Source organism: Gobio gobio (assembly GCF_949357685.1).
Source record: "Gobio gobio genome assembly, chromosome: 18".
In the NCBI taxonomy this organism is placed as follows: Eukaryota; Metazoa; Chordata; class Actinopteri; order Cypriniformes; family Gobionidae; genus Gobio; species Gobio gobio.
The window spans coordinates 39,197,929-39,210,422 of record NC_137111.1 but is presented as its reverse complement, the minus strand read 5'-3'; the positions used below and the strand labels follow the sequence as shown (position 1 = coordinate 39,210,422).

General features: G+C 39.7%; 1 protein-coding gene and 1 long non-coding RNA gene across 10 annotated transcripts in view; both read left to right on the top strand.

Annotated features, from left to right (window-relative positions):
- The window catches only part of LOC307142142, a 576,947-nt gene that overhangs the window by 507,301 nt on the left and 57,152 nt on the right, over positions 1-12,494 (top strand). The gene's annotated exons all lie outside the window — the stretch shown is intronic.
- kcnma1a (potassium large conductance calcium-activated channel, subfamily M, alpha member 1a) overlaps positions 1-12,494 on the top strand; it is a gene marked incomplete at its 3' end in the record, with an annotated part of 226,952 nt that overhangs the window by 185,429 nt on the left and 29,029 nt on the right. For 3 of the 9 annotated variants that reach the window (XM_079842701.1, XM_079842700.1, XM_079842698.1), the window contains exon 19: positions 10,308-10,340. The exons of 5 other annotated variants lie outside the window; for them this stretch is intronic. In XM_079842701.1, coding sequence (XP_079698827.1) covers positions 10,308-10,340 — 33 coding nt within the window. Of the gene's footprint in view, positions 1-4,808; positions 4,983-10,307; positions 10,341-12,494 lie in introns of all 9 variants that reach the window. One more of the 9 variants, XM_079842705.1, reaches the window with a different exon arrangement.

The window sequence follows — 12,494 nt, the reverse complement described above, 5'->3', positions numbered from 1 at the left end:
CCATTCAGTTAGTGAGATTTTAGAAATCAAAAATTTTATTTATAAAGGACACATTAAATTGATCAAAAGTGACAGTAAAGACTTTTGCATTGTTACAAAAATGTTCTATTTCATATAAATGCTGTTCTTTTGAACATCAAATAATTATGGGGGAAAAAAATGTATTGCAGTTTCCATAAAAACATTAGGCATTCCACAAAAACATTTTCACCATTGATAATAATTAGAAATGTTTGCTGAGAAATTAATCAGCATATCAGAATTATTTCTGAAGGATCATGTGACATGTGATCATGTGGGCTGGAATGCCAGCGTTGCCATCACAAGAATAAGTAGAATTTTTTTTTATATTTTAAAATATGAAAAATCTGTTATTTTAAATTGTAATAATAATTCACAATATTTCTGCTTTTACAGTATTTTTATGAAATAAGTGTAGCCTTGTTGAGCGTAAGAGACTTTTCAGAAATCTTTGAACGATAGTATGCACAGAAAATCACACATTTCTTAAGTGTGAAAACATTTGTCACGTCTAACACTACAATTATCTACAAAACACATTGCTCCTTTGCAACAGCTTTAAAAATACAAACAATACTAAAATAGTAGAGCAATGAACTGTAGAAAATAGTGACCATCAAAAACAGACTACCTCAAATTGGAGGCCTAGAAATAGAGGAAGAAAGATGACAAGGGGAAAGAGGGAGACTCTTGAGAAAAGCCAGTCATCAGCATTCTAATGGTGAAGAGAGATACAGATGTAGAGAGGGAATGACATGATTAGCAGGGCTGAAGAGAGAGGCTGTCAGCTCACGGTGGCATCAGTGGGAGAGAGGCGGAGGTAATGACACCAGTCAGGTGGAAAAACAAAAGGCAAGAGCAGCTTGGCCCACCCTCTCCAGACACACCAAAAACACACTCCTGGCCCAGGATCATTTTACCAATCATATTCACCCTGTTTACCCAGAACGCCCAACGCAACTGCCATTTGGACGCGCCACTGTCATGTCCCACTGCCTCAGCCTGGCAAAAACACTTTCTGACAGGAAGTCAGTGAAGTAGAAGAGAGATTAATAGCTCAGAGTGCAGTCCACTGTCAGAGCAGCTCCTGCAGACATTTACATCATTTGATAGAGCTGTATTTCCTTAAACACCCTCTTAATTATATATAGATGTGGCAGCACCTAAATGTTTGTTGTCATTAGCTAACGTTGGCTTGGTAGAATGAAGCAATATTTATGTTAAGTAGAGCATACATTAACATTAATGTTGGAATGATGCATTGTTATTACATGACTTATATTTGCATTTGTCCAAACCAGTTAGCCACAAGATGAATAATTCAGCTTCATTCTCAGTGACCTTTCACTGTGCACTTTTAAATAGCTGCCTTTAACTGCAGATCCTTGTTTATTTATGTTTTGTTTGCATTAATTTAATTATTCAAAACTATATATGATGTTTCAGAGTGTTTGATTACACATGCACTACCCATTTTATGTTTTTGAAAGTGCACAGACAAGGCTGCATTAATTTGATGAAAAATACGGTCCGATATTATTACAATTTAAAATAATAATACGTTTTCTATTGTAATATTTTTTCAATGTAAATTATTCCTGTGAGGGCAAATCTGAATTTTCAGCATCATTACTCCAGTCTTCAGTGTCACATGATCCTTCAGAAATCATTCTAATATGCTGATTTGCTGCTCAATAAAATATTATATTATTATATATATTATATTATAACTTATTTTAACAGTTTAAAAACTGTTGTGCTGCTTAATATTTTCGTGGAAACCATGATACATGATTTTTTTCAGGATTCTTTAATAATGAAAACAAAAGAACAGCAGTTATTTAAAATATGAATATTTAGTAACATTATAAATGTTTTTTCTGTCTCTTTTGATCAATGTTATGCTTCCTTGCTGAACAAAAGTATTATTACATTATTATATGAATTACTGACCCCGAACATTGTCACGATAGTGTAAGTTTAAGCTAAACGTTTTTATTACTTTATTCTCTTTTGTTCTCTTCCCAATCATATGTTTTTGATGATATGCACTCTCCCAAAACTGAATTTCACCTGAGAAGAGGTCAATAGCCTCGCAGTAAGGGAGATGAGGTTTCCATTGCTGTAATGGAAGTTTGTGTTCTTTTATTTGACCCTCTTTATGATCATTGACATACTTTTTGATGTATTTCCTTCCTTGCTGCCTTGGAATACCGCCTCTTTATTTAAACCTCTCACTGATAGTGACATATTGTGAGTAAAAACGGGTTTCCTGTGGCCCAGAGTACATTCTGACTGTCTCACTCTGATAATAGTTCTATATATATATCTATATATATGTTGCATGTGTCAGTCTAGCTGCTGCATCCCTCCTACGCCTCTCATCTCTCCACTGTCCTCAGCCCAAAACAGTAATACATCAGAATTTACTGGCCTGAAAATGACCCTGTCCGGACCCCTACAAACCAGTCTCTAATAAGAGAGAAGACTAAGTTCTTGACCAATAACAGTTCCTCCCAAAGATTTACCATTCTGAAATCTGTGATTAATTTCAGAGGTTGTTTGACTCTCCTGGAACACAATGTAACCTGTCATGACAATCTAAAAAGTCAAACAAGCCGATTGATTTTGCTACTATTAGTCATGGACCTCACCAGTGCCAAGGGGGTTGGTTGAGTCCACTTGAATCCGTCCCCTCGCTGTCAAAGGCAATTTCGCATGCTGCTGTATTTTCAGAGAGCAGAAAGAGTTCTGTGGGAAGTTCTTCAAATTCTTAGACTTAACGAGCATCGTCTCCAAAACACAATCAAAACAATCTGGTCTCCCTCTTGCCTACAGCCTCCCCTTTGTCTCCACCGCCCGGCCCCTGCCCAGCTTCTCTACACGACACAAGAACCATCGGTAGAATTGAAATCTTCTGAATTTCAATTGTTTTCAGTAGTTGGGCACTTTCTCACTGCCCTCACTGATAGGTGCATCTCTCAACATTAGGCTCACGGAGGTGTTAACCTAGCTGCTGTACACAATGCTGGCCACTAGATGCCACTGTAGTTCTACAAGTGAGAACGGAACAGAATGGGAACACTGAGGCCCTCATAAACCTATTTAGCAAGATTGCTTTCAGCCAATGTGCACTGTAGGGTCTTCTCACTTGTCACCTAGGTTTCTTTATGTAGGTCTTCCCAAGGAGCCAGGGTGTTGTTCGCTTTATATCGGTACGGATAGAGGTGTGTTTGTTTAAGAACAGTATTTTAAGAACCTATTGTAAGGCTTCACTGTATCTAATATCACTCTAAACGACCATATTATAATTCCTTCAGATATATTCCTTTCCATTTAGTATTTTAACACATGACACAGCCTGCTTTGAATTACGGGACGTTGTAGGGCGAGGAAAGACGATAGGGGTGCTGAGAGCATTCTTGCTAAATCGGGTTGTTCTGTTAAAGAGGCTTCAGTAATTAGGCTCTCTGTGTAGTCGTGTTCAGTCACTCACATCATCATGTTGTCTTGTGTCTCTTCCGCCCTCCATGTCTCACTGACTAACATAACCGCATACTATGTGCTCCGATGAATGTCAACCCTTAAACTCTGAAGCGATAGATTTCAGCATGAAATTAAGTCGAAACCCCGCTGCTGCATGTTTCCGCATTGCCTTAATCTGTTTCAGCCCCGTAAACAGTCGACCGGGCTGCCGTTTCAAGAGATACGACCGCGGTCGCCTCCCACTGCATGCCTGTTCTCCTTAATTTCAGCCATTCTGCATGGTTCTATAAGAATAACAGTCCCTGAGGTTATGGCTTTAAAGGCCAAGTCATTTACCATATTATCTCTCCAGCATACAACTGAAATTGGCCTCTTAATTCGGGCTCATAACCTCAGATGGAAGTCAAAAGCAGGCTTTTCCCTGTGGATTGTTTGCTCTTTTGAGGGTGCCAGACTTGATTACGGTCCGTTAGCGAGGTGGCACCGGGAGAATGTGTACCAGGGACTGTTTTTAGTCCGATTCACAGCAATCAAATACTGCTATAGTCTCTCACCACAGCTCCTTTGAGAACCCAAAAAAATGCATACACACATACATACACTACATGTAATGTATGTTTGAATAAAATGTGCAGTGCATGCGAATGTATCTTCTAATCGTGGAATGAAGAAGTAGCCTATTGGCATGTTTACCATATGAACCTCAAAACCGATTCCTGATTGAGTCTAGTGGTGAGCAGAGTTTGACGAACAGAATAGGGCGCCCACGTTAGAGCCTGTAGCACGTTGTGATGCCGTTAACCTACTGCTGCATGATGGGATACAGGTACGTGATCCTCTCCTTTAGATACAGAGGATGTTATCCAAAGAGGTTTTGCTGCTGAACACATTCACCCATTCCTCTCTGCCTGAATGTCCCTTGCCCCAACCTCTGATCATTATGTCATATCTGACCTTTTAACCTTTTATGACATGATCAGCCTTAGGGCACGGCTTGACCCCAATGAGACGACTGCTTCCTGCCTAAACAAGCCCTCTATTGGATGTTTTCAAAGTCTGATTTGGCATTAACCTTCAAATTTGGATCGAACTTCACATGTGCAGTGGGAACTCAATCGGAAGCTTATCCGAAGCGTACTTCAAGCGGGAGCGCAGTGGTCCATCTGCGGGTCAAACCTGTCATTGCACTTTTTGTTCCTGTTTGAAAAAGTTTCCTTCAGACTTCCCTGGTTGAAAAACTCTTTTGATCCTTGCCATTAACCTGCTGCTTTCCTCTCCTCTCATCCAACACATGACTGTAGCCAAGATGTCCGTCTACAAGCGAATGAAACTGGCATGTTGTTTTGATTGCGGGCGCTCTGAGCGCGACTGCTCGTGCATGACAGGCAGTGTACATAGTAACATGGACAGTCTTCAGAGGGCCTTCCCACTTTCTTCTGTCTCTGTTCATGATTGCTCAACCAGTTTACGTGCCTGTAAGTTCGATCGCCAAACCACATGCCGTTCGATGTCCGTGACCTGTGAGCGTGAGTGTGCGTGTCTGTGCCGTGTTTCATATGCTGTGTTTTACGTCTGTTTCGTTCCTCCATTATTTCCGTATCTGTGGCTTATTGGATGGTACACTAGTACATATTCTTTTTTGTTTGGTGAATTGGTGGTAGTTGAAGTGACGTGGCTTCTCTGTGTTAGTACTGCAGTAGGTGCAGTAGGACTGTGTTGGCGCATGCTGTGTTAGTGGAGCACTTGTGCGGTGCTGGTGACATTTTGCAGTCACTGTTTTGGTGTTTACACTTTTACATGGCAGGTGTACATGTATCTGTTAAATGAACTATATGATGTGCTTTTAATCGAATCCATGGGCTAACTGTGTACAATGACACTGATGATGTTTCCATAATGTTTTCATGTTCATGCGACTTTTGAAGACCCATCTTCAGGTTAGGAAACATGCAAACGAATGGCTAACTGTTTTTCCCCCCACAGGTTCAAACACTGGGTACCCACTATCTTTTGGTCTTTGAATTTTGAGTGTGTTCGGTTATTACATGCTGTCTTGTCCTATTTAACATTTTAGAAACAAGCAAATGTAACTCACATGTCCATCTCACTGGTCAAGATCCCTTTTGACTATATTTGCTAATTGAGCAAAATTGGAAGGATATCAGTAAATGAAAAACTGTCAGAACTATACATGTCTGTTATTTATTAAAATCATCTTTAATTCACATGCCAAACGCTAGATTGTGATTGAAAGGGATCTTTAGTGAGATTCTTCTGTTCATAAAGAGTAAGTATTTACTGGCAATGTCTTTTCTGCTATTCTTGGACAATCATGTTTTACAACCGCAAGCCATTAATGCCTCCACCATTTCCACTGGCTGAAATAAAACCTCTTCCTTTAGTAAAGTCCACATTTAGGTGCAATTGAAAAAACACGTCAAACTCTCCCCCTTTCCACAGGATCTGATCCTCCTCGATGATTTTCTCTTAGCCAGCAATCAGGGGAGAAAAAGTCAATGTGCTTTATTTAATGCCTTGTATACCACAGTGGGACTGTCAGGCTCAATGGGAAAGTTAAAAAGAGATCTCCTGACAGGAACTCAATTGAGATGGCGGTGACTCAGGCTATTGGATGAGGTCAGATGACTGAAGCATTTAGTTGTGTAAAGGACAGCGCTGAACAGGGGTCTTCTCATTAAGCCTTAGCAGATGTGAAATACTAAAGCGTCTGTCAATTAGGAATGGCAGCGGTGCGACCTACTATAAAAGCAGGGGTCAGTTCAGGCGATCGCATTTCCTCTACAACTGCCTTCCGACTGTTCGCCACATCAGCTTAGATTAGCATCAAACGCTATGATGAGGTTGACTTTGTGTCTTGTGTTTTGGTCTGTGGTGATATCCCTGGATACCAGTTACTGGTCATTACATAGTTACTGATCTCTTCATGTAGCGTCATCCTTCATTGGTTTCACTGCTGCCGTTTTCTTTCTGAATTGAGTGCGTTTTCGGCAAGGCTGACAGCTAATGCCAGCTGCGGCTTTGTTTGACTCTCTCCCATCGGTTCTGCCTCAGATCTAGCATTACATCTCAATGATGAGGAATTCACAGAGTTCCTCCATCTGACTTTGATTTTGCTCAATCAGTAATGATTTTCTGATTAAATTCTTTGAGCACATCATCATGTTATTTAAAAGTTTCATTTAATCACGTTATTTATTATTTAATTAGTAGAGTTTAATTTAAAAGAAAGAAATAATATAATAATAGAAATTATATATTTCTATATATTTTATCTTAATATACAATTGTTTTGATCACACGTTCCACACTGTAAGCCATAGCTTACGCTTCCTCAGTGACAACAACTTCCATTTGCATTTCTATTTTCTAAAGATTGTGATTTTGTTCCTTTAAGCATGTGGGGCTGAAGTACTACCTTATTTATTTATTTATTTATTCTACATTTATTCATAAATTACATTCACAACTTGAATGGAAAGATAGATACTGGCACTCACCACTTAATGTGTTCCCATACCCCAAATGGGTCAGAAAGCATAAACATCACCACATCCCTGTACTAAGCATGATATGGTGGTTTTATACCTTCACATTATAGTAGCTCAGTTATTACGGAAATAAATACTACTCCCCTGGATGTAATAATTTAGCTGAATGCATGAAACACGTGACAGTAAATGCGCTCTGTCTTACAGAAGTAATGTTCCCTGATGGGCGCTTTCTCAAACAGCCCTCATACACTTTTTGTTCTGATTCTGTGCATGCATCACTCAGGATGGTAATGCTACCTTCTTCCAAAGGCAGACAAAGAGTTATTAGTATGAAAATGAAATGTGTGCACTCTTTTGGCTGCAGTCAAAGCCCAGAGAGTCGTTGACAAGGAGTAGGGAGCAATGGAACACTCATTACAGCTCTAGTGCACTGCGCACTATTAAGAAGAGTTTGTTATCTCTGCAAGTGCAGGCTTTAGGGAGCAAATATACTGTACGAGTGAGTTAGCTGCCTCCGCTCTATGTTACAATGACAATAACAGTCCCTCCGCTCCACCTGCCGAGACTTATCCCCTCATTACACGAGCTTTAAAGACTCTCAAGGTGCTCAGCATTGCAAAGGGTATTAATTCCTGTTTTGAACTTATGAGCCTTCAAAAGGAAGTTTCCAGCAGGGCAATCCTAGACATGCCTGTTTTGTAAACAACAATCGCCTGGCATACTGAGAGGGAAAGGGAGAGAGGTCGCTGCTTTTTTTAAGTCTTCAGGGCATTTTTTTCTCTCTCCTTTTTCATCTTCTCTTGCCTGCTCTGGTTGGTTATGGAGTTTGCAGAGGATGTGCCGAGCGTGGCAGGGCGGGGCGGCACGGCGCAGCCCAGAGAGTGGATCTTGTCCGCTCCTTGCAGGGTGGAACTCAGCACCGTCGGCTCTTATGCAGCCTGACATGAAAATTATGTTTGCATTTTCATTTCCCCAGCTCAGCTGGTGTGTCATTAAACTCAACCTGACAGTTCCTTACCACCAGGCAGGAGCAGGGCCGGTCATCCCCTCCGCCGTGTAGGACAGATGCTAGCCAAAGAGTCGGCCGACTCTTCCTGTGCTCGCAGATCGCAAGCGACATATGCCAGGACTGGCGCGGGGCCCCTGCTTGAGTGCTTGTGTCACCGCCCCGCCCTGGGCCTGCGCTGTGACCTTTATGGCATCGGATACAGTACTTGTAACGAAAGATGAGACTTTGAAAATGGGGATGAAGATGGGGGCCGCAGTATAGAACAACCTACATGCATCTGAACATTATGATTGACTCTGAAACTCACGGTTTCGTATGCTACATATAACTTAAAAGTCAACATGAAATCAAAATTTATACAATTTACTTTTTATTACACGTTATTTTTCTAATGATGCAGTATGTTTTAAGGGGCGGTCACACTGCACTTTTCGTTCCAGTGACTTCCATTCAAACGCATACGAATGCATCAGACCGGAAACGTCAGATCATGTAAAAAGTTTCGCATTTTGCTGCATTCCAAAGTTCAAGTTTGGTGAACTCTGAGCTGCGAATTCGTATCATGTGAAGACATGTGACCAGTAGAAGATCGATGCATCACGGTGTGACCTCTTGGCTAAATTAAAAGAGCTATATTTTTTGTAGTTGAGTTGTAGATTGTATATTTTTTTACATTTTGAGTATATTACTATTTGTTATATGTTGAATTCATGTTTATAAAAAAGACGCTGCAGAGCGTGACGTCATGTCTCGTCCGTTGCAGTGTCCGAAGAAAATTTGCGTGATCAAAGTCTAGTTTGACCGCGGCTTTATTCCAAAGACAAAAATAGTTTGTCCGCATAATGTTAAATCAAAAAGATCTGATCTTCCTCTAAAATGCATTTCCTTTTCTGGGTTATGTCATTTAGGGTGCTTTCACACTAGCACTTTTGGTGCACACCCGGTTCGGTTCACTTGGATGATGTGAATGCTGTATTCCGAACTAGGGTGTGTACCCTCGGGGTATAGTTCATGTGAACTCGCTGCTGATATGAACACAATCATACTAAATCGCGGCAGTGAACCGTTATTAATGATGTGTTAGAAATCAAAATATAAAAGTGAGGTGAGCAATACTATGGATTTTGCCGCTTTCTTCTGCATTGTCACTATCATGCTACGGGTAAAAAGATTATGATTATGCCAACGCACTGCAGTTTGGACCCAAAAATGTAATGTGAACACAATCCAGCGAGGGCAGGGGAGGGGGAGCAATCCAGCTCTGGTTCAGACCAGGCAATCAAACCAAGTGTGAAAACACCCTTCACAGGCTATTGGATAATGTTAACCCACCCACCTACCTACATATTTTTAATATTCATTTGAAAATGCAAGTGTAAATATTTATTAAAATATTTGTTTATTACTGAGATATTCTGTATTTTAATTAAAGAAATATTATTACATTACAATAGTGTCATAATAGTTCATTTAAAAATGTAATATTAAAATATTGTAATAATTTTTCACTCAGAAATACAAAACATCACAGAAAGAAAATGGCAAGTTATGTATTCAAAGCATCAATTCATGTTCACTTTAATGACTTGAAGTTTGTCTGCTTTGTCACAAATGTGTGGCATACAGTATCTTGATTCTCCCAGCATGTTATGCCTACAGTTTGGCGTTCATCTGCAGTTGACAAGATAGTAATTACTGATCAAAAATGATCAGCTGGCAGTATTTAATTTTTACAGAAGCAATTATGTGATGGGAAACATCTGTAATTTGTTGTTTAACTATTTGGTAAAGCCTCAAGATTGCTAACATCTGTTTGATCGGTTTCACTGGTTTTCATCAAATTGAGTGTCAAGGATAAAATGATGACTTATCAAAGCATTCTCTTTTCCCCAGCCAAATTCCAAATACCATAATGATCCTTGTGAGGTTGTTCGGATTTGGGCAGTATGTTCGTCATCGGTCTTGGGACGAGAATCCAACGTTTGACTCTTAAAATGGATCTGTGATGTGGAAACACTGAACAAGCTGCTTGATTTTCATCGCTTCGTTTAAGTCCAGTCCTTCCACCAATCATCTCTTTTGTTTTTTGTTTCTTTAATCATCTCCTGCTTATATGATTATCTTCTTCATCCTTTTTGCTTCTAACTGCTGTTAACTTGACTTTTCTTCCTTTCTGTCCTTGTGTAAGTGTGATGCACTGTCTTTCTGCTGTCTATCTCACACTCATTCTCTCTCTTTTCCTTTTTGTATCCTCACATTGGTCTCTGCGTTCCCCTCAGCCAAATATAAGTTTAACGGATATGTCAGATCACGTAAGTGTACTTCTCTGTTTTCCTCATTCCCCCATGCGTTCGTGCAACCTGCCTGCTTTGGCTCTTTGCTTTTGATTTTACCCCCACTAGCATTACAGCACAAAAGCTGCCATCCTCAGCTCTCTGTAGATTACTGGGGATTGATGGGAAGGGGGGCCGTGATGACAGTTTCTCAGCACTGGGTTCTGGTCAAATGCATCAGAGGGGCTGCTCGACTTTAAAACATGTGCATGAGAAAGGTCAGGTGCTGAATAGAGGGATCCATATGAAATCCAGATGTTGCATAAAGAACTCTGTGTCCTTGCGAGGGGTGATTGAAGAGATAGAAATGCTATGATGTATTGCACGCATGTGTGGAGTCTTGGAGATGTGTCTGCGTTGTGACGCCATCAACAGCAGATGGCGCTACAACTCCAGGGAAATGGAATCACAGCCACAGTCTGGGGTTCGGTTCACAGCTGAATGTGTTTTAGGTACATCAGACGGCAAACTAATGCTGAGAGAGCTTTAGCTTTATTGCAGTTAAGTTTCATTTCATATGTAACCTTTTCAATGTATTTCAGTGTTATAAACGTATTTGCATAGGCTAAAATTGTTTATTTTTAAAATGTTATGTTATATTTCTGCATCTGAAGGACAAAGAATCATTCTAAAAATGAATAATTAGGAGAATTTAGGGGAAGTGAATGTAGACCGAATTGATTTATTTAGAGCCACCATAAAATTAGATCAAGTTTTCTCACAGATGTGTTTTCTATAATTTAACAATGGCCTTGATAAGAATGCACAATTGTGGCTCGTCACAGGATTTGCATTTCATAAAGGGACAGTTGCCGTCTGGATTACTGTAAATCCACAGTGAAAGTGCCACAGCGGATGTTCTCTGTATAATGCTACTCGTGTTTGACAGGGGCCAGATGAATCCAGGAGTTATCTGTGGCGGCCTTTAAATCTATGCGGCAGCTGACGGCAGAAATAACCATCTATTTATTGCTCTGAGCAAGGTTTGGGGAGCGGGCGGAAACTGCTTTTCCACTTACACCAGATATTGGTTAACCTCTTGCCTTTTATGTAGATAGCATTAGGCTGGAGTCTTATGGCTCGGGTGGCAGGCGGTGAGCTTGATAACTCCCTGTGTGAAACAATTCAGGTCCCCTATACACACTGCATACTCCCGTCTGTCAGACAGCAGATTGTTTGTTATTTTGGTCCTTTTCGCAGCTTAATCCAAGACATTTTCGTGTGTTGTATGGAGTATTGATTTTCACACATTTGAGATATGTTGTTTTAACACTGCTTAGTCGTATATTGAGGCAGAATATAAAGAGATTGCTGTGTTCCCTTGTGCAAGCACATCCCTACCTGCACTGTGACCTGATTCATTGTGACTGTTATCAGGAATAATATGTTCATGCTTTGTTCTGTCTTGTCGCGGAGCAGGCAGGGAAGAAAGTGCTTCTAATTAATTAATGTTTATTAGCAATGGAAAAGCAAATGTCATATTGAACATTTCACCTAAAGCGCTTGGCAAGTGGTTAAGTAGTGTTTTATAAAACCGAGGGGTCATCTTCAATTATTCAAAAATGCGGCGGTTACCTTTATGGCACACAGATTTGTGGATCTGTCTGTAAATGGTAATCGAAGGGGGAAATAAATGGCTCAACAATGAAAATCATGTCAACTTGTATTTTCATACTTAAATATTTATGTAATTCTCATGCAGTTCAATGATAAATTATGAATGCTTCAGTGTTTTAATCATAATATATTTAGTTTAGAATCACTAATGGCATGTGCTTTCAGAGGACTTTTATAGCTATTTTAAATCTTATTTAAAACAATTTTATTATTATTGGTATTTGACAAGGCACTTGCTGATAGCAGTATATTTTGTAATACATTTGTCAATACATTTTGTGAGACCCCTACAGAGCCTCTTGACTGTCTGTTAATAAGTCTCTTAAAATATTAAATAATTTGATTAGATAAATGTTAGATAATTACCTTTTCTTGAGACAAGTTTAGAATTGTGGTTCGACTCCCCAAATACTTAATGATATTTATGTATTATTATTTCATTTTAAAAGTGTATTTAAAATAATTGTTTTAAGTGATTAAGATCGTCACGCTGAAGGTATAAGGAAAATATGTTAT